At 32.5% G+C, this 24,123-nt stretch overlaps 1 protein-coding gene across 1 annotated transcript in view; it reads left to right on the top strand.

The window, feature by feature from the left end:
• Window positions 1-6,521: 6,521 nt before the first annotated feature.
• The window catches only part of LOC127715191 (uncharacterized), a 47,776-nt gene continuing 30,174 nt past the window's right edge, over window positions 6,522-24,123 (top strand). The window contains exons 1-7 of the mRNA XM_052221230.1: window positions 6,522-6,770; window positions 10,931-11,047; window positions 13,077-13,214; window positions 14,456-14,587; window positions 16,496-16,658; window positions 22,183-22,336; window positions 23,245-23,355. Of these exons, the coding sequence (XP_052077190.1) occupies window positions 6,536-6,770; window positions 10,931-11,047; window positions 13,077-13,214; window positions 14,456-14,587; window positions 16,496-16,658; window positions 22,183-22,336; window positions 23,245-23,355 (1,050 nt within the window). The 5' untranslated portion in view covers window positions 6,522-6,535. The remainder of the gene's footprint in view (window positions 6,771-10,930; window positions 11,048-13,076; window positions 13,215-14,455; window positions 14,588-16,495; window positions 16,659-22,182; window positions 22,337-23,244; window positions 23,356-24,123) is intronic.

The following is a 24,123-nucleotide window of genomic DNA, read 5'->3' as shown; positions in this document are numbered from 1 at the left end:
TGACCTTGACCTCATTTTTACGGTTCATTGTTCAGTGTTAAGTTTATGTGTTTCGGTCTGTTTTTCTTAAACTATAAGCAATAGGTCAACTATATTTGTTGTGTGGAGGGATTGTAAGCTGTTCATGTCTGCCTGGCATGGTTCATCTGACCTTGACCTCATTTTCACGATTCAGGACTGAATATGAAAAGAAAAGGAGATGCGGTATGATTCCCAATGAAAAACTATCCACCAGAGTGCAAATGACATGTATGTAGGCAACTATAGGTCACCATACGGCCTTCATCTTCGATCAAAACCTATGATGTATGGTCAGCTGTAAAAGGCCTGACATGACAAAACGTGAAACATTTCAAACAAGAAAACTAACGGCCTTATTTTTGACAAAGCAATTAGCGAAGAACAAATATGATAGATAGCAACCAACAACATCCACTGAAATACATGATCCTGACTTGATACAGACTCATAAATAGTGTGTCGGGGATAGACATGTTGTTAGCACTTAACCACCCCACTAACATGGGACAGTGGTGTAAAAGCACAACATAAGAACAATCTATGGCAAGCCGTTCTCGTCAAAAATATGTGTAAACCTTTTTTTCAGAAAAATTACACACTGAGAATTAAAAAAAAACACACTGAGATTTAAAAACCTAAAATAATACACTGAGAAATTGCAATTTCACACAGAGATTTTAAAATTACACACTGAGATTTAAAAAAATGAAAAACACTCTGAGAATTTAAAATTACACGCTGAGATTTTAAAAAGACACACTGAGATGAAATAAATTGACAAACACACACTGAGAATTCAAAAATACACACTGAGATTAATATGCACAATTTACTAATAAATATTCATGGGATGAATAATTCAACAGATTAATATATTGGTCTCCCGAACTCTCGTCATTATAATGAAATGCGGTTCCTTCAACCAATATTCGTAATAAATTACAAGATTTAACATCGTTTTTGCTAACTCATATTCATAAGTTTGTTGCCTATAATTCACGTTATTACTAACAGTGTATCGGGATGTTTTGCTTAAAACTGTTTAAGCATGGGTCCCTTTTCAAGAGTCTTTCAACTGTTACCCTGATTTCGCAAGGTAATCTTTTATATGTTTGTTACGTTTATATGTTACATTAGGGACTTGGGTAAAAATTTTGCTGCATTGCTTGTCTTTTTGCAAATTGTTCCAATGTTTTCTTATAATTTTAATAAAGTTTTTCACCATTTGGTTATATTTTGTAATGAGAGTAAGTGGGTAATTTTCTTCTTCTATTGGTCTTTGAACACGTAGTTTTTCTATACGTTGTATTTCTAAAGGAACTTCAATCAGCCATTTCATCGATTTGCATAAATCAATCAACCAAATCCATTCCATATGTACTAGTAATGTATATAAAAATAAAAAATCAAAAGTAAGAACGTAATTTTAGAATCTCACATCTTACACATATCAAGTACGACATTTACATAGAGACAATCTACTGAAATGTAAAAAATTAACAACGATAGAAAAAAAATCAATATTTATTACTTATTGAAGGGGCTACAATTAGAATGGTTTTGAAAATTAATGTGCTCTATAAATAGTATTCCAGATTAAACTTAACTATATAAAAGAATGAAAGTTCCAAATAGAATCACAATTTTCATAAAAACTTAATTAGGCACAGATACGGTATTTAAGGTACTGTGAACAGAATAATAAAAACAGAAAATTTACAGAAAGGAATAAAGATTGCTCAAACCCGAAAAGAGTACGGCGCGGAAAAAGAACAAAGATGTTAGGATATACATCTTATGTTTCTCACTGTTGCTATAAGATCACAAATACAGTATCTGGAGAGGTGTATGAAATACTTCATGAATAAGTAGCATTTTAACTAAGTTTTAAGAAACACGATACTCTTCTATGCTCTTATTATGAAAAAAAGGAACATCAGAAATAATAATAAACAAAAACAAAACAATAGACAAAAATCCCCAAAGAACAGAACTAGACAAAAATTGCAAAGAAGTTCGTGAGGAACACAATGATAATTCACGTTGCTCCGTTAGATTTGCTTGTCGTTTGTGTAAGAGCATAGAGCAACAAGCAGATCTAACGGAGCAAAGCGAAAGTTCTGTTTAATCAGATTGTGAGAAACCAGCACTATCTTTAGAAAATCAAAGTTGTCAATGCATTATCCTATTACCAATATTTGTACTTTTTGCCTTCCTTCAAACGGTAAGATTGAAATTATCTTAGGTGTCCGTAATTGATCGACCTCGGTGCCACATATCTCGGAAGAAAATCTGTTAATGAATACAGACAATATTAATTCGTTCAATTTACTAGTACCTAAAAGAACGAGAGACACAGAGTATAAAACAGTTTTGTTCATTTGTTTTTGATAATGAACTTTCAAAAAGTACTTTGAAACAAGATGTTGTACTAGGACAAGGTTAGGTAACACAATTATGATGTGCAGTGAGGACCGCCTTTTTACGTTTGGTGACGATGCTGTCAGATTTAAATGGACTTAGCTTATGTCGTAACCGTTACCAGTGCTTGGAATTGATATTTCGTCAGTTTTAAGCATTTAAAGCATTTTAGTGGCTTATACAAAGCGGGTGAAGTATCCCTACACTTCTATCATTTATTGTCTCACAAATGGGGTTATATAAGAGTAATAAACCTAGTATATATAAATAGGAAGATGTGGTATGAGTGCCAATGAGACAACTCTCCATCCAAGTCACAGTGTATAAAAAGTTGACAATAAACCTAGTATGTTAACCAGGCACAACTAACGTACAAGTACATTATTACGGGTAACTAATAAGCAATATACAGTACATGCGGCATTTAAATTATACGTATTACACAACTATTTTCTTCAATGCGTATACCACATATGGTCGAAGGGATGTAACTCTCGTTTTAAATACACGTATGATTTATTTCAATTAAACGGCTGACATTCTTCTTCTTGAATTACAGACAGGGTTATGTTTTTCTCATACATTTTATGATGGTATGATACAAAACCCCTAACGGGAGGGATTGTACTTGATTTTCATATGATGAAGACATAATATTTCAATCAGTTAAATTGAGGTTTGGAGCTGGCACGTCAGTAACTGCTAGTAGTCCTTTGTTCATTTATGTAGCATTGTCATTTTGCTAAGTTTGTTTTGTTTCCTATTCTGACATCGGACTCGGACTTTTTTAAACTGAGTTTTACTGTGCGTATTGCTATGTGTTTCTTTTTTCTACATTGACTAGAGGTGTAGGGGGAGGGTTGAGATCTCACAAAACATGTTTAACTGAGACTCCGCCGCATTTTTGCGCCTATCCCAAGTCAGGAGCTCTGGCCTTTGTTAGTCTTGTATGTTTTTTAATTTTAGTTCATTTATATGTTTTGTAGTTTAGTGTGACGTCCATTTTCACTGAACTAGCACACAATTTTATTTAGGGGCCAGCTGAGGACCACCTCCGGGTGTGGGATTTTCTCAAAATACATAAGTATATTTTTAATTTCCTATCGCTACAACCATGACAACGCAGTACATTCTATCGGTTTCCTAATGTTGTTGTCTGTCCACTTTGCCACCTTTTTACACTGAGTCCTACCCATAAATTTCGGTTACAAAATGGATCTGGAGTTACAATGTATAAGACTATGTGTTAGAGCGAAGTTAGGCGAATGAAATTCAACATGTTTATTGTAATTCCACATGTTCCAATGAAAATACTGCACAGGAAAAGAAGCGATATGATGTTATTATATATAAGACAAATAATTTCATAAAACACTTAGAAATACAAAATATGCAGTCGATATATCAGAGGAACAACGCCTTTATAGCTGTTCTTGATCTTAACAATAGTTTTAAGGTATTAGTGATAAACCATAAATCTCTTTCATGTTTACATTAAAGTGAAGACGGTATAAGCTCAACATATAAACGCGCTGCACTCTAATGAATTCACCAATGAACGTTTTGTATGTCTTTAACGGAAAGTAATTATATTTGATAACAAAATGTACATAAAATAATGCACAATGAAAGTCAATACAGAAAAAGCACTAACAGCTATGGTACCGTATACTAACAGATAACAACAATACTTTCTTTTTCAAGGTATAGATATAGGAAGATGTGGTATGAGTGCCAATGAGACAACTCTCCATCCAAGTAACTATTTATAAAAGTAAACCATTATAGGTCAAGGTACGGCCTTCAACACGGAGCATTGGCTCACACCGAACAGCAAGCTATAAAGGGCCCCAAAAATTACTAGTGTAAAACCATTCAAACGGGAAAACCAACGGTCTAATCTAAGACTACTAGTATACAAAACGAGAAACGAGAAACACGTATGAACTACATAAACAGACGACAACTACTGTACATCAGATGACCACTTATGCTGTGATGGTGCTTTTATACGTGGGCCCGAGTTTTATCACAAGGTGTGTTCTTTAATAATAATTACTTGACAGTTATGTAGTTATTATTCATTTTCGGCAAATTTGTGGTTTTGAAAATTCATTTCTGTAGTCAATGTTTTCATTGCCTCTTATCAACCTTATTTTGTTTTCTGCTCTAGTTTTCCTGCCGAAGTTCGTGTTTCTCTCCGGTCACTCCGGCTTCCTATAACAATAAAAACTGGCCGCCATGCACGATATAACCAATAGTATTGAAAGTGGCGTTAAACACCAACAATCAATCAATTATATTTTTGTTTATTATGTTTTCCTGCAAAACTTTAGATGTCGATACAAAATCCTCTGAGTTGCGACGAATGTTACAATTTATAAAGTGACGGTACTAGTTTTTTTATACAATTTATTATATATATATATAAAAAAAACATCCGTCTTCACTTTACTTAACATAGATGAGTATATGTATGTGATAGCCTCTTTATTTTGTGTATATTTTAATTGTAAAATAAAGATTGTATAATTTATGCAAATGTTAAATAGAACTATAAAACATATTGTCTTTTCTAAAATTTGATTACATTGAAACGTTTCCATACATTATTGACGTATATTGTACTTATTATGTGTGATACTATATAATTGTTCTGTAAAATTATTGTAACTTTATCATTGTTTTTACAGGGTGTGTTACGTTACTGATAAATAAATATCCGGAATCGTAGCAAAGCAACTTGAGTTTTATTTGAAGCCCAAACGTCAGCTATAACATATATTTATGTTTTTTTTTCAATCTCACAAAAAATGAAGCTTCTGTATGTTGTACATTAATGTTTAGGTGGTGAGAGTTCATAAAAAGGGAGGCTATATACAAAAGTATTACACACCCCACTTTTCAGACAAAAAGAAATTGAAAATAAATGTCAGTTTAAACTTAATATACAAAAATTGACATTAATTTGAAATCCTGAAAATAAAAAAAATGTATGGTAGGTAACTATTACCCCCTTTTGACTTAACTTTGTCTTTACAAAAAAATGCATGCCTCCACGTGCTTGCTTCACAACTTTGGACGACCGCCCTCTAACCCCACACGCCACGAGCGTTACAATTACCTAAAACATACACTTGTAAAGTGTATTATGTGTTGTCGTTATATAAGTATTTGGACTTTGTAAACCGATAATATAAGTTAAAATCAGAAAATAACATCAAATCCAGTATAATCCAGTCATTATTATGAAATAAGTATAAAGTTTAATTTGATAACCGAGATGAGATATAGATGAAGTTCGTTGTCTTTTTATTGTTTGGTATTAATCTTTGATATCGCTAAATTCTGACCAGTCTTTGTTTATTACGTTATACATTTTGACGCATTCTTCGCCTATCAAAACATTGTGCTGGGACTTTCATGGACACAGAAAGCTTTAACATTCAGTAAGTATCATTAATTAATTAATAAATTAACTGATTAATTAATTAATTAATTAATTATTCATTCATCCATTCATTCTTCTGTTCGTTCGTTTGCTTTAAATAGATTATTTCATTCGATCGTTCGTTCGTTCGTTCGTCCATTCCTTCCTTCCTTCCTTCCTTCCTTCCTTTCATTCATTCATTCATTCATTCATTCATTCATTCATTCATTCATTCATTCATTCATTCATTCATTCATTCATTCATTCATTCATTCATCCGATAAATAACCATGTTTGTAAAAATAAGGAAATGTGATATAATTGTTATTTAGACCACTATATCAACCCGAAACCAAATAATTAGGATTAGTAATCATGTAAACAACTTTAGGGTACTGTACGACCTTCAACTGATAATGAGCAAACCCAATGCAATATTGTATACTATATTTAGTTATAAAATTCACCAGAATAACAAAAGGAAAATAACCTAGTATATTCATTTGCAATTTTCGTCATCACTATTTCCCAAATATTGCTTTTGGGCGTTTCAGGTATTTCAAGTTAATCCAGAAAAGTTCTTCGGACTCATAATATATAAACACATTTGTTTTCATTTACTTCTTTTTTAGAAGTGGCAAAATGAGCACGGGAACGACCTACATGCAACAAGGATTGCTTCATCAAATGTTTTTCAGGCAGGCAAAGGCGACCCCAGAAAAGGTTGCTGTTGTTGAAGAAAGCGGTAAAGAAATAAAATTCAGAAATCTGGATGAAAATTCTGACGCACTTGGAAAGCATTTAGTTTACAATGGCGTAACCCCCAATGCGTGTGTGGGAATTTATTTGGATAAAAACATTGAATATACAACTGCATATATTGCTATTTTAAGGGCGGGTTAGTATTTTTCACTTTTTTCTTATGTCATTGAAACACTTCCCCGGCAAGGATACCTTTTACTATGTACACGGAATCTATTGGTCAGTTTATACATTTTCCGTATTAGTTTCAAAATAGTGTAACGTTTTCAGAACGGCACTCTTTCAAATTTCTTAAATACATTGGTATTGGTAAGCACAAAAGCACTGGGCCACTTTAAAGGATCCGAACAGGGATCCATGCAATCATTGAAAGCAGTCTTTCAATAATAATAAACAAAAACAAAAACAAAAACAAAAACAATTATCAATTCTTTGATATCTTTAAATATGTTGTTTTCTACAGTAATGTTTATAAAAAATCACAGAAAATGTTGGAATGTACAGTATTCTGGGGAGGGGTTTTTGTTTCGGAATTTGATGCTCTACTGATCCTAAATTGTCTGGTTATTAGTTTTGATGTTTCCGGTTGCAGAGAAATATATATCTTCATTGGCTTGCGTAGGACTAATATTGTAGCATTTCCAGAGGCGTATTTAGGGGGGTGGGGGTGGGGGTGGGGGCTTTTGTGGGAAAAATTTGGTTAATTATATAGGGAATCACTGAAGCATGACTGGAGCGGGCCCATTCTTATGCAGTCAGTGGGCCCCCCAGGAACATATATATTGATATACTGTTCCCAGGGCCCCTTATGGAAATTTATGTGGCTCTTTTCAAAAAAAAATATCTTAAGAGTAAAAATACTCGTAAGTCATACACATTTCAGTTTAACTTACGAAAAGAGTAGCCGGATCCGCCACTGATTTTACGCTTAATTAATCCACGCTTAGGACATTGCAAAAACATGTGCAGTATTATAGGTTAAAAAGCTTGACTAACAGTAGCATTTTACAGCTAATCCACTGTCAGGTAGTTGAGAATGTATATATTTATGATGTGATTTTTTAGCTCACCTGGCCCACAGGGCCAAGTGAGCTTTTCTCATCACTTGGCATCCGTCGTCCGTCGTCGTCGTTAACTTTTTTTACATTTTGAACCTCTTCTAGAGAACCACTGAATGGAATGAAACCAAACATGGCATGAATGTTCCTAATATGAGGTGCTGACTTAGTGTTGTTACTTTGTAGCCGATCCATCATCCAAGATGGCCGCCAGCGGGGGACTTAGTTTAACATAGGACCCTATGGGAAATACATATAAATGTCTTCTTTTAGAAATCCATGTGAATGGAATGAAACCAAACATGGCAGGAATGTTCCTTATGAGGTGCTGACCAAGTGTTGTTACTTTGCAGTCAGTCCATCATCCAAGATGGCCGCCAGCAGGGGACTTAGTTTAACATAGGACCCTATGGGAAATACATACAAATGTCTTCTTTTAGAGAACCACTGAATGGAATGAAAAAAAAACATGGCATGAATGTTCCTTATGAGGTGCTGACCAAGTGTTGTTACTTTGCAGTCTGTCCATAATCCAAGATGGCCGTCAGGGGGGGACTTAGTTTAACATAGGACCCTTTGAGAAATACATACAAATAAAATTGAGAATGGAAATGGTGAATGTGTCAAAGAGACAACAACCCGACCATAGACATGATAGAGCAGACATTTTGTCAGCTTTTTCCCGTTTTATCCATTTCAAACAATAAGCACGAAGTGAGTTGTTGATGATATTACGACACTCATTTCAATTAATAATTGACGGGGGACGATATTTAGGTCCTTTACTGAGGAATGATTTTAACTCTCGGTCGTGAACGATGTTAAGGTCTCCTGTTATAACATGAGAAATGGGGCCATTAGTGTATTCTGAATTACTACAATTACAGGACATAGGTGTATTTTCACTGATACTTACATCTTTACAGACTTGGCTATAAATAAACACAAATTTCCGGGTAGATTTCTTGTAAATATAACAAATAAGAGGGAGTTCAGAATTATCAAAATATCCAGGAATTTGTTCTTTAACAGAATGGTCGTTAAAAAATGTCTTCTTTTAGAGAACCACTGAACAGAATGAAACAAAACATGGCATGATTGTTCCTTATGAGGTGCTGACCAAGTGTTGTTACTTTGCAGTCAGTCCATCATCCAAGATGGCCGACAGCGGGGGACTTAGTTTAACATAGGAACCTAAGGGAAATACATACAAATGTCTTTTTTTAGAGTCCACTGAATGGAATGAAACAAAACATGGCATTAATGTTCCTTATGAGGTGCTGACCAAGTTTTGTTACTTTGCAGTCAGTCCATCATCCAAGATGGCCGCCAGCGGGGGACTTAGTTTAACATAGGACCCTACATGTATGAGAAATACATACAAATATCTTCCTTTAGAGAACCACTGAATGGAACAAAACCAAACATGGCATGAATGTTCCTTATGAGGTGCTGACCAAGTGTTGCTACTTTGTTGCCGATTTACTGTTCAAGATGGCCACTCAGGATATTTGATTAAATAACGGGACCAATATTATTCCAAATTTGGCCTCAATCATTATTAAAATTGAGAATGGAAATAGGGAATGTGTCAAAGAGACAACAACCCGACCATAGACCAGGCAACAGCTGAAGGCCACCATGTTATGATTTTTATCTATCTTTACATGATTTCTAAAACCAAAGTAGAGTCAGGTGAGCGACACAGGCTCTTGAGAGCCTCTAGTTCATGCTGCGGACAACCCACCAAAAAGGGAACAATTCCACATATGAGGAACAATCCCACAATTGAGGAATTATTTAATTCATAGTGCTAAAAACTAAATTTTTCTAAGCTGAGTCTTTTTACTTAAAATGGCACAAATTGATAGAAAATGGAACAGCTTCATATTTTTATTTTGGGTTTTAAAAAAAACTAATAGCCTTGAATTTTTGAACTTGAAAGTTTCATTGGCTTTTAACTTTTTTTTGTAAATCAGATTAGGGCTATTCATCTTTTTGCCATTTCAAGAATAAATAAATTTTTAACACTAGAAAAGTATATCTCGTAGGATGGATAGTTACTCATTTGGGGAGTGGTTAATCCCAACCTGTTTTCGGTGAAAATTATACAGAGTGCATCAACACTCAGGACATTAAAAAAACCTCCAGGAGTAATCCATGTTAAGGACCTTTAGAAATATGCCTTGTTTCATTAAAGACTAATTCCCTTGGGGACCACAGAGGCCATGAACCCCTGAAGAATACGTTCATCATACTTGATACATTTACAAAACATATTTTTCGCAGTGTATTTATTTTCACAAAATTACTGAACAGCATGCCTGCTTTGGGCTATGGTTTATAGATGGTTTACCATACTTCCTATGCTTTACATTTTGCATTCACATAAATACATGCTCATATTGTCACAAATCAATCATAACACAAAAATTGGCAAACACTTGTTTAAAAAATCTTTTAGAAATTCTTAAAAAATATTTTAATAAATAAATTTGTTGTGCTTAACTATTATCGTAAGGTAAATATAGGCTTCTCTTTCAGACATTAATGAAGTCAGTGACCGTGGAGATATAAAAAGTTTTTTGATTATCTGCTATTGATTCAGGCTCCAATTCCTAGACCAAAAGACCAGCAGTGGAGGATACAGGCTAGGGGGAAGGGGGGATTCTGGAGGTTGGAATCCCTCCTTTTTTTTGGACGATCAATGCTTTTGAATGGGGACATATGGTTGCAGCCCCCCTTTTAAAAATGGCTGGATCCGCCCCTGACCACTTTCGAGTGATGTCTTTCACCGGAAAAGTTCAATTATCAATTATAAGAATTTAATTTGCCGAATAATTTGTGCAGTACCGCATTATATTTCTTCAACCGCTCGCTCAACATGGGAAAGAAGTGATGATGCCACTAAACGCACGAATGATGTTCACTAAAACCAAAGTTTTTGACGGAAATGCAACAAACTCGAAAGTGGTCTATTTGTTCTATTTTTTGTCATTGAAAAAGTTTTTAAAACTTTCATACAGTTCATATACAAAAGCATGTACCCTTTCTTTGCTTTAAATCAGATTTATGGTTTTCCATTTATCTTGTTTATGTTATATACATGTACATAAACAAGATAAAAAAACATGTTGATCAGTTTTCTGCTTTAAAACTGATCTTGAATGTTTTCAAAAACTTCATGTCAGTTGTTTTTAATGTCGCTCATCAGTACAAATATTTCTAATCTGAACAGGCGCTGCTTATCTGCCCCTGGATGTTGCATACCCACAGTCTATGTTAAAATCAGTACTAGAAGATGCCAAACCAAAGGCTGTTATAACTGTCAAAGATTTAGCGCACAATTTAGCTGGTAAGTCCAAGATGTTTAGTCAAGTTCTAAGAGTGGAAGATTTTGCATTCAACATATGTTCAATCTAAATGTAGTAATGAACAGAATCGTCACTGTCTAGAATTAATGTTACTGACTAACAGTCTTATTCACTTTTATTTTATAGTGGCTACCAATTATTTGTTAATTGAGGAAATATTGCATTTTTCAAATGCGAATCCAGGTTTTTGAAAAAGGTTACACAGCCTATGTATAATGTTGTCAGTTGTACTGCAGGAAAACCTTTTAAAACTCTTGCAGACTAAGCACTATGAAATCCAAGTTTTTAAATACAAGATAATATACTGTAGATATACATGTACCTGCAAAATATTATTAAGCACATACATGTAGTCTAGCTGGTTGCTTATATCAGATATAATGCAGTTACAACTATAAAATATTTAGCACAAAAATAATTAGTACATTTCAGCAGATGTACTGCTTATGTAACATGAAATTATTAAAAACATACCAAATTTGCTGGGCCTATTACGGTTTATGAGTAAAGCATGCAATTAAAGTTTTAAAATCATTTTAAAATGTTCAGATATTTTGTCATTTTGTTACATAAAAATATGTAGGCCGCCTACACTCTGGAACAGTTTACCATCGTCCTTGCGGAGTGTGAATTCTTTAGATGTTTTTAAAAAATAACTAAAGACTCACTTCTTTCAAACTGCTTTCAAGGATTTCTTGTAGATTTTATATACTTTTAATTGACTGCATTAATTTTAGAGTGTTTTTGTAAATTTTACAGAAGCCATCACCAGTTGGTTGGCCGTTATCAGAATATCTGTTTCACATATGATAGTGGATATGTTTCAAATGTCGTAACTACAATCCCTGAATATGACCTACCGAATTAGACTTATTGCCGGGTTTGTACTAACATGAGCAACACGACGGGTGCCACATGTGGAGCAGGATCTGCTTACACTTCCAGAGCACCTAAGAGCACCCCCAGTTTTTGGTGGGTTTCCTGTTGCTCAGTCTTTAGTTTTCTATGTTGTGTTTTGTGTACTATTGTTTGTCTGTTGGTCTTTTTCTTTTTTAACTATGGCGTTGTCATTTTATCTTCGACTTAATATGAGTTTGAATGTCCCTTCAGTATCTTTTGCCTCTCTTTTAGGGTACATGCATTTTTTTTTTTATTAATTTTTATCTGCTTGTTTGATTCGTATTAGTTGGTGCTTTTGTATTTCATATTTTATGTATTTTATTTATATTTGAAATGTGAAGCGCTTGAGTTATTGTCGTTATTATATAATGCGCTCTATAAATATTGTATTTATTATTTATAATTATAAAAGCCACCAACTGTTGATCTATATTTGACATCCAACAAATATAACAAGAAGTATTTAAGTTACAAATTGTGTTGAGCCTTTCCCTGCCTAACACAATAAAAATAAGAAGATATGGTATGATTGCCAATGAGACAACTCTCCACAAGAGACCAAATGACATAGAAGTTAACAATTATAGTTTACTGAACAGCCTTCAACAATGAGCAAAACCCATACCACATAGTCAGCTATAAAAGGCCCAGAAATGATGAATGTAAAACAATTAAAACTAGAAAACTAATGGCCTAATTTATGTACAAAATTATTAATGAATGAAAAACAAATATGATATACTGTGTGAGCAACAAACAACTAGTTTTTTTTTGGCAAAGCATTATAAAATTGCAGTTCTCTCCCATATACATAAGGTAATGAAAAATAGTGAATTAAAATAAATCCTCCCCTTTACCTACACTATTTTGTCTAAGGACTATATGTATACGTGGGTGTACTTAACTACTGGGTTTTGAACAATTTTGACTACACATAATGGGTCTCACATGGTTGGTTAAGGAAGATATAATAACACACTTTTTTGATTGGCCTATTCATCAGTTGAAATCCAACATTAGCATTAAAAAAAGACACATTGAAAAAGAGCAAAATGTTAACTTTTATAGGTGAAATGCGGTGTTTTTTAACGTTTTTTTTTTTGTATTTAGGATATGACAATATTATCGTACTGGAAGAAGAATGGGAGAAAAATATTGTGACAGGGGAGGCAACTCTTCCTACAGAATTGACTCTAGACAATTTGGCTTATATTGTTTACTCATCTGGAACCACAGGAAAACCAAAAGGTAAATATTTTCTCTGTTTAATTACCTATATTGATATTTCTTTGCCTGTCTGGCAAATCACTGTTGTGTTAATCTCAATGTAATCTGTTAGCTCGCTCTTCGATTCACTATTTAAAAAGGTTTCATTTGACAAGATTGAGAACAGCAAAAATAGGGCTGTTTCTTTGATATTGATTATAATTGGTAACTCGATCATCATGCTCATGAGCTTTTAAAGTTGGCTCTTAAATTGCATTCACTTCTTATCCATATAACTTTTGTAAAGTTCATGCTGTTTAAAGGTATCCTCAAACCATGTGTAAATCGCAACGGGGTGTTATATGCAAGCAACAGACAATCAATCAAACCTTGTGCAGTTAGCATATTTTGTATAGTTATAGTTCTAAAAGTTTTCATGAATATTATTGAAATAGATAGACAGGGTGCACATAAAGCTTGGCATTCCAAGGCTGTTGTTCATATTGAAAAAGTATTTTGTTAACACATATTTATAGACCTGACCAAAAAGAGGACTGCAATGAAAATTATATCATTAATGTGTTTATCTTTAAAATATACTAGAACATTCCCTTTAATTCAGCCATTTTAAAAACTTTATGAAATGCATAATCATGTATTTTATGGATCAACCGTAAAGAAATCTTATAGTACATTTTAATTACAGCATCTGTAGTTGACAGATATGAACAAACTAAATGTTACATTTTTCCTCGTGGCTGTTGTTATGTAAAAGAATAACTTCATGTTCTAAATTCCCCGTTTTTGAATAAAATATTCTCTGAGAAGTAATTTCAAGAATAAGTTATATTGAACAAAGAAAAATTATCAATTTGTTCCAAATAAACAGGTAGTCCTTGCTGTTCAAAAGATGGAAGAAATTTTGGGAGTTTGAATATTTATAATTTTTTAAATGTTTTAGTACTTTTAAAATTAACAACATTACAAGAGAAAGAAATAACCTGTCTCTTAATGCACTGTAAGTGTGAAATTTTCACAGGCTAATTGTTATAATTTCACAATTTTAATGCATAAACTTTTATGGCAGGGGATAGATTTTTGCAATGGAAGATGCATTTTCCCTTTAAAGATACATCAGAACTTCATATCAATATTTTTTAAAAAACAATTTGCAATGGAGGAAATTTTCATGCATTTGATGTAAACGTGAAATAAGTGAGAATAATCCTTGAATATGCAAACATTTCCACGTTTACTGTATTAATTGATTTAATATTTTGCAGGAGTGATATGTCCACACAGAGGAGCAGTATTTTCATACCACTGGAGACATGAAGCTTATCCTTTTCAAGAAGGAGAAAGAGTGGCCTGTAACATATTTTTCTCATGGGAAATGCTCAGACCATTACTAAAAGGTATTTGTGATACTTGTTTGTACATCCGTTTCTATCTTTAAGTTATTAAAAATGACTAAGCTTTAATTTTGAAAAGTGCAAAAGGCTGATGACCTCTAGGGGCCTTAGTGCCTAAATGGTCTAAGTAGTTCATCTACTGTATCACTCGCTTGTCAACACTGAGGTTGTAAGTTCAATCTCGGCACGTGACAGGTGCGTTCAACTCAAATCTTAATTCAAAGATATATAAGATAAGAACTTTATATCAATATTTTTTAAAAAACAATTCGCAATGGAGAAAATTTTCATGCATTTGAAGTGAACGCAAAATACTGGTTTGCCAGTTTTCATGTCGAAGGTCAGTGGTTGAGACTCTCTCCCAGCACTTCAGCTTCCTCCACCAATAAAAACTGGTCGCTGTGAAATAGCCAATATTGCTGAAAGTGGTGTTAAACACCAAAAATCAATCATATGACCTCTAAAAGTTTGCTTTATATTGTGTCATGTGGCTTATGGAGATAATGCACTACTGTAAATTCAGAAATTATTGCGATGTTTTTATTAATGCGAATAATGCGACTGTGTGAGTATCGCAATAATAAGAACTCACATTCTGATATCTGATGCACATATCTGTATGCAGCTTTTTCTGAAATCGCAATAATTAATCTCGCATTTATGTCCATTCTTCAAAAATCGCAATAATAAATGCACGCAATAATTTCTGAATTTACAGTAATATATGTGACTATTGTCTTGAGTAGAATATTGGATCGCACATGCCTGCATCAGACACTAAAATGGGACTATATTTTGACTGCTTTTAAAAAAAATATATGGAAAGTGTGTATTTACTAAGTAAGCAAGTTAATATATATTTAAATATATGTTTGATTCGCCTAAATATATATACATACTGCACAGAAAGATTTAAAACTTAAAACCAAATACATCTATTAGCAAAGACTAATCATCTTTTTATTAACTCACCAGGCCCGTAGGGCCATGTGAGATTTTCTCATGCATCACTTGGCGTCCGTCATCCGTCGTCCTCGTCCTTTGTCTGTAGTCTCATCTGAAACTACTGGGCCACAAATTTATCCAAACTTGGCCAAAATCATCATTTGGGTATCTAGTTTAAAAAATGTGTCCGATGACCCCGCCTGCCAACCAAGATGGCCGACATGGATAAAAATAGAACATAGGGGTAAAATGCAAGTTTTGTCTATTATTTTGAAATCAGTTATAAATAGAGAAAATCTGACATGGGCAAAAATGTTTAGAATGTTGAGCTCTACCAATTGTGCATAGACGTCAAAACTGTCAGACGACTTTTTATAGGATTATAGGAGTTACTGCCCTCAAATGACAAATTTTACCATTTTTTTTCATTTTTGCCTATTATCTTGAAAACTATATTAGATAGGGAGAAACTTTACATTGAAGAAATGATCAGCAAAACAAGTTCTACAAATAATTCAAATGATCGAAATCGTCAGTTGACTCCTTATTAGAGTTATTGCCCTTTGATGACGATTTTTACCAATTTTTTGCGTTTTTGCCTTATATATCTTAAAAATTATAACTCGCCGTAAGCAAACAATATGGGAAAAGGTTACATTTTTACCTACGAAATGTATGAAAAGGTATACATTTTTAAGATCTAAATTATATGAAAAGGGTGGGGTAACAGAACCCCAGCGGCACTCCCTATCAATTAAGTATTGAAGTAGCCCCCCCCCCCTGGAGAAAGTTTTGCAAGTCACTTGTTCAGCTTAAACTGTTTCACTGGAGCAATTTGTCATTTCAACATTTTATGACTGCTTAATTATAAAACGGCGACAAATATCACAGTTAAGAATCAATAACTTGGAAGAAATTTGTTAACAGATGAATGGGTTTTGCTGTTATTCTATATTTTATTTTTAGGAGTAACCATGTACATCATATCTAACACAACAATCTATGATCCACCTCTATTGAGTCAGTACATACAGAACAATAAGATCACACAAATCCTGTTCACACCATCACTATTAGAAGCTGTACTCAATACTCCAGGACTGGACCTTCAACAACTCAAAAGTTTGAGGTAAGATAATAATACGTTTGCTACTGTGATTACTGAGTCAGGGTTACACCCGAAACCAAACAAATGTTCCCCGGTTTTCTTGGAAATGAAATGAGCACTTTACAAATTACGTGCTTCTGAAGTGCTTATCTGGTTTTACCTTCATAAGAACTCTCAAACTTAAGCATTTGGAAGCCTGAGATGTGTAAATACGCTGTTAGGAGCTATATGACCAGAAAAAGACCAAAACAGGATAGCCACATTCATCTAAGGTCAACAGTAGCTGCTTTGCCTGAGGTAGTGGAGTAGTTTATTCAATTTAGATTTTTGAAGTAAAGCAAAAAAAGGTAAACCCTCTCTCTCATTTGTTTTCTAAGAATTTCACTCATTAAATACACTTGATTCCAATCATAATTTCCGTATTGCTGCTATAAGATGAATGCAATAAATGTATAAAAAAATAGTATTTTTCTGTATGTAGGGTTGTCCAAAGACTTTCTTTAAAAAAGAAAATCCTTTCTTTTATTAAAATCTTTAGAAAATGTACTGCTATTGAAATATTGTCTTGCTATCACAGTGCAAGTGGGAAGGGAAAAAAACCGTGATGAATGAAAAAGTAAACAAAAGTGGAAAAAAATAAAGCATTAACTTATTCTGAAAGGAATCTTTAAAATACACCAAATTTTTAAACAATTGTTATGAACCCACAGAAAATATATAAAAAAAAACAATTAATGATGGCTCTACTAAGTAGTTTATCACTTTTCAAATTTTATGGAGGCATACGTGATATGAGGTAATGGCTGATGAATACTGACAAGATATTTGGATTTTTACCACATACCCCCTTAAGTTGTCCGACAGTGCTTTTTAAAAATCTTAACACACACAAGTGCATTGTTAAGAAAATAATTATAATTATTGTACCTCAGGTAAATTAGTGACAATGTGATTGGTTTAACACCATCAGGTGGTGACCCCTATGGAGTAGATTTCATAGGGATATCATGACGTCACTTCTACTATTATCGTTCTTTATTTTTATATCAAACTTGACAGGAAAAGTCCTGTGTGCCATAAATTTGTTATACAGCTTTTCTACTAACCGCCTAAGAATCGATAGAGAGTAAGTAGAATCCATAGGGGATTTGTCCTTCGACCTCACTCCCTGTTGATTTTACTATACCTCTATTGTTCGGCCTCGGCTAATATTGACTTAAGTGTACCCTCAATGGATCTGTTGGTGGTTCTTATTAGAGCACTTTTTACATCGCGATGACCTTGAGGTCATCCCGATGTATTGCTATCGCCTAGATTTCCATTATGTAAATTAGTTTTGGGTTTGTAACCAATCTATAAACATGATAAATACGCGCTCATAAACGAGTGCAAGATAACATTCCTTATCGTTTGATATAAATACATCTCTTCAATGAATACTGATAAAAATATTTTTGTTTACAACATAAATTAATAATATGAAAATGTTTTGTAGTTAGATATATATATATAAGTAAAAAATCATTGATAATATCAATGCACACGTACCGAAAAATTGTGTTAAAGCATGCGGAAGAATATCTCAAAGAACGTTTTGTGAAAATACCGTCAAGGACCGGTAACTCTGTAATTGATTTTGCGGGAAAATATGAATGCCTACTCGTATCCAATCTTAGAAAAATCGAATTTTTACAGAAAAGTGTCCACCATGCACTTGCATTGCAATATTTTTAGAATAGTAGAATAGAATGATATACAAATGGATTCAAATCATATATATATGTAACTGTTATTTTAATATAATATAAACAACAACTCAGTGTATACTGATTTGTATCACTACAATATAATAGTTATTACGGTGAAGTTGAATTTCCTGTCATTTATTCATCATCCACGCACGAACTTGTCTCAGAAAAAAATATATCTCTGTACATTAACCTCAGTTTTAGGTAAAGAGATATGTTGGTTTTTTCTGAGACAAGTGCTTTTGACCATCCTCAAGAACTTGTGGTCATCCGATGTTCAGTACTTCAGTACTTTGATTTACTTGGTTATTGACATGCAATTTTATGCATGCTTAATTAATAAATATATATCTCAATTAATACGATATTCAAGAGCTTGGAAGTAGACATTAAAAATAAAGTTTTATATCTTATTTAAAATTCAAATCATTAAAGGTAAAAAATTTAAAGAATTTTTGCAATATTATTTGCATCTTTTCAAAATGAAGAAAAATAAACAACTTTTATAAAAACATTTTATTTGCACAATTCTTTTTACATTTAAAATATGATAAAAATGAAGACAAAACCATTTAGACAGAAAATTAAAGGAGGCAAGAATTAAAGGGAAAGAACTAGATTTAAAACTTTATATCTTTTCTACTTACAGGTAAATTTCTACTTGCTATAATTATCTCCCCATTAAAATGTATTGATTTTTATATCAAATATAAACATTTATATTATATAAATATACTGACGCAAATTGTTGCTTTTATTAGATGAGCCTTTCATCTTTCCAGAACATTTTTTAATATAATTCTTTTAGAATGCATCTTCAAGATCCAAAATTATTTGCACCAAAATCTATTCTGACATTGACAATTTGTTTTTAATTACAGAAATTTATAAAATAATTTGGTATTACTAATTCATATTTAAAAGATATAACATAGAAAAAAATCTTAAATTATTAGGCTGCAAATTAATTCTTAATGATCACAAAAACAGAATCTTTATTTATATATATCGATATATATATGATCATATATTTGCATATGAGGGGACGTCGGTGACAACATTAAAATTCTCAATTTTTAGTTACAAGTTTAATAGAAAAATGACAAAAATATAGACAGTTTGAAAAAAATTGCAAAATGATTGATATTTTCCCTTATTTCTTGAATGATAATACAGTAACCAATATGATTTCAAGTTGGTTTGTACACTGACAATTATTAATCTAGTAATCCTCGAGAGTAATCTAGCTCATCTGTTTATATTTGATTTAGATAAAATCTGTGATAAGATTATCACTCTAGGAAGGCATAACTTAATTTTGTTCAATTTTGTTAAAAGAATTGAACTTAAGATAAAAGCCTTTTCAATTGTTTTGTCAATGTATTTAGAAGAAAAAAAAAATTCCAACAATTCTGAGAGATTTTGTGACTTGATATAAAGAGTATAAAAATTGATAAAGTATGATTTAATAATATGATAAAGTATGATTTAATAATTTGTTCATGAACTTAATTTGATCTTTAAAAAATAGTTAAGGCAAAATAAACTAGAAAAAAAAAACTGTGGATTTCATACCCAGACTGCCTTTAATTATTAGCTTAAATATGCAAAAAAAGTCCATGTTTTGCTTAGGGTCTATAGTATACTTCTGATTAAGGCTTATGAAATACAGTCACGTGTTTCTGCTTACCATATCCCCTAATTTTTAGTGCCCACTATAAAGATGTTGTGTAGTTATTGTAATAAAGCAATATTAAAAAGTACTACTTTTTCCTCCTGTTCAAATCAGTTAAAAAAAAATTGAAAAAACTAAGCCTACCTTTTACTATAGACATACAATGTCAAGATCTAAATTGCCCTGAGTCTATAAAAGATCTGAATTAATTTAGCAGACACAATACAAAAAAATGCCAAAAGTATAGTATAAGTCTTCAAGTAGTAAGAACGATGTAGAACATACAGTTATAAGTATTTATTTAAGTTATGTTTTTGAAATTTGTCTGAAATATTTGCTTATTAGAACTTTATTAACCTTTGATGATATTAATCATTTAGGGATGAAAATAAGTTTGAAATTTGTGCTACAATTTAAATAGCAATCAATGTATTAATTTAAGTTGCAGTATAAAAACAATATTAGGTCAATGTCAGAAAAATATAAACTTTTTTGTATTTGGCACAAAACTTGGGAGGGGCTTGGTACAGCCTCGCCCTTCCCCAGTTTCTCAGCCTCATACAAAAAAGTTCATATTTTTCTGACATTGACCTAATATTGTATATATATATATATATGAATGAGGGGTGTTTTTCAAACCCCCAACTGGAAGTCTGTACCCAAATTTGTAGGTTGAGACCCCCCTTGCGAATGTTAAGAAAACAATAATCAATCAATCTTTTACTATTTGACATCACCATTTTCTCTTACATTGACATATAACAGAATTGTTTGAAAACAACAGTTGACTAAATTTACCTAGTAAGTCCAGATCAGGTAATATAAAACCTTGAAAGGAAGCTATTTTAGATTTGTTGGAAAAAAAACTTTGTTTAAAAGAAAATCTTTTAGGAGACTAGATTTTGGAATGGTTGGTTTCAAATCAATGATTAAGTAACTTAATTAGCCAAAATTAGTAATTTTTCAATAAATTAGTGTCTGAGGCCTTATTATGCATTCAAAAAAGTAAAAAGTAGATACAAATGATGATGTTGATGTTAAATATTTAAAGGAGTAAGGAGACAGTTTAAAATGAAAACTCCTTTTTATGCCCGCACCATAGGCAATGGGGGCATTAAGTGCTACCCTTGACTGTCTGTCCGTCCGTGCGTCCTTCCATCCATCCCATTTTTGTTTCTGCACTCTAACTTAAGTTTGCCTCATACAAATTTTATGAAACTCTTACATAATTCTGAGAACCAAAACTTGCAGACAGAGTACAAATTTGGGCAGTAAGTCACTACTAGTTCTAGAGTTATGCCCCTTTTTAACTTTGAAAATTTCAAAGCTTGAGCGGGAGCATTTGTGTCCTCAGACACGTACATTCTTCTTTTATTTTGAAGTTATATTAATTTGGTATATGCATTGTTTTTCCAATCTTTTTGAAAGTTTTTGAACTTTTGTACTAATTATGAATAATGAGAAGATGAAAAAAAATATATATTTGTTTCCTGTTTCCATGCAGAAAAAAATAGAGTATGGCTGTGTTCTGCTCTTTGGTCGGGTTGTTGTCTCATTGACACATTCCCCGTTTCCATTCTCAATTTTATGTAGGTAAGTAAAATACATATTTTTGTAATAATTTTACATAGATATAAGAACATGTGGTATGAGTGCCAATGAGACAACTCTCCATCCAAGTCACAATTTGTAAAAGTAAACCATTATATGTCTATAAGTACGGCCTTCAACACGGGGCCTTGGCTCACACCGAACAGCAAGCTATAGACAATATATATATTAGGGAAATATTCTATATTTTAAAAGATGCTTTACCAAAAAATCTCTAGTTTAACTGTGCTTAATTAACCCAAAAAATATTCATGAAATGTATAAGGGAAGGTTTGAAAATTTAGGGTAGGTAAGGAGGCAGGAACACTACATTATTTGTTTGGCCTAAAAGTACATGTGGAGTATTATCCAATGTCACAGCAACCCAATAAAAAAACCCAAAAGTCACTTAAAACTCAGTAGTCTTCAACAATAGAAAGGGTCTATAGAATATATGTCAAGCTCTAAGCCACAGAGTTTTTTAAAAAGTTATTAAAGGCTTTAAGTTTTGTATCAATATTTTTTATTTCAGGCAAATTTGGTTTTGTGGTGAAGTTGTGACTACAGCCTTATTTGAGAGATGTTTGAAGTTGTTACCATGGATACAGTTTTTAAATCTCTACAGTATATCAGAATGCCATGATGCTGCTTGTGAAGATTTGAACTTGTATTTCAAAGAAAATATGGTAAGGTTTTATACCCCTATCCATTATTTCTAGGATGTAGACTGCATAAGCTTTGTCCATCTGTTTGTCCTAAAAACTTTTTTCAGACACTATTCAGCTTCTATGTTATATATACAATATTGTCCATCTGTCTGTCCAGAAGTCTTTTTTCAGACATTATTCAGTTTCTATGTTATATATACAATATTGTTCATCTGTTTGTTTGTTCTTCCAACAAATATTTACTTTACATTTTTCACAAGGACTACTGAACAGAATACATTTATATTTGGCCAGCAGATTAACAGTGATGAGTTGTGAAGTGTGGAGACTTTTTGGATCTGTCAGACACTTTCTTTTTGTTTGATGATACTTATAGTGTTATTAACTGGCTGTTTCTGTATTGGCCCTGTTATAGATTCGAGGTTAGCTATAGGCCAGTTCATAACACTTTTATTAAATGATTTTAATTCTTTTAATTGGAATAAACTGAGAAACTTACCGTGAAGAAGATACAGAATTTCATATCTGAACTTGTCTCTTGTATTCACATCCATGGATTTTTTGTCAACATTGTCAGATGTAATTTCTGATTTCTCGTCCAAGTACTTAATATTATGCTATTATTCATGGAAATGAAACCGTGTCAATAATCGAAAGTCGTACTCGAAAAGGCTGTGAAATATTTCCATTTCAAGACTTCAAGACGTTACAAAACACTGAACATCATTTAAACTTTTTATTTTATGATTTTAAGTTAAAAAAATATAATACCAATGTTTTTTATTCAGTACGATACGCCCAAAGTTAAGTTAAAGGCGTATATTTGTTTCGAGTTGATCCAATCTATCTAGATAGATTTGAATGATTAAAGGAAACATCTAAATCCTTAATTTCGCCTTTTAACAACAATTACCTTATACTTTAAGGATGCTCTCAAGACGAGAAAGTTTTGTCCAGTGGGTAATATTTTACCTGGTGTTAACCTGGTCATCATGGACAAAGACCAGAAAGTACAACCTGTGGGAGCTTCAGGGGAGGTAAGTGAGGAGGACAATCAGGAAAAGATGATTCTGGTGGTTTTTGGTTGGGTGAAATTCTACTTTATATACATTTGTAAGTTAAGCTGTGGTTAGATTGATATTGAAAAGTAAACGTGGGTCTTTCTGGTAACAACCAATTTTTACAGATAATTTCAACATATTTTTAATGCAGCAGGAGTGAAATACAAATTTAAAGGCTGCCTTGGTAATCTTGTGGTAATGTACTCACTATAGTTTGTTGGTTTGATCCCTGGTCAGTCAGACAAAAGACTTTAAATCAACAAAATTACAAATTCTTTACTTAGCAAGCTATATGATAAAGGAAGAGTTTAGACTGAATACCCGAGGGTTTGGCTAAAGTTTCTTGGTTTCATGAAATACTTTTCTACAAACTGGAACCTTGATAGCTTGCATGCTTGAAAAAAAATTTATGGGTTTGGTAAGATATCTTCCTACTGACTTCTTCTTTGTTCTAATTTAGGTTTCTCTGTGAAAAAATAGAATTTACTTTGAAAACTTAGATTTTGCTATTGAAAATTGAATTTTACCATGAAAACTTAGATTTTGCCATATAAATTTAGATTTCACCATAAAAATTTAGATTTCACCTTGATAATTTGATGAATTTAAATTGATACCTTGTATAACAAAAGCTGAGTTTACAATTTACATTCACATGATGAAAAAATGTTTTTTTCCTAAATATAATGCAATGAGTATTTGCTGCATGATATTAAGCATCCACCAATCTATTTAAACATAATT

This window comes from Mytilus californianus, unplaced genomic scaffold, assembly GCF_021869535.1.
Source record: "Mytilus californianus isolate M0D057914Y unplaced genomic scaffold, xbMytCali1.0.p SCAF_9, whole genome shotgun sequence".
Taxonomy (NCBI): domain Eukaryota; kingdom Metazoa; phylum Mollusca; class Bivalvia; order Mytilida; family Mytilidae; genus Mytilus; species Mytilus californianus.
The sequence above is the reverse complement of the archived record's forward strand: the minus strand, read 5'-3'. Positions and strand labels throughout refer to the sequence as shown.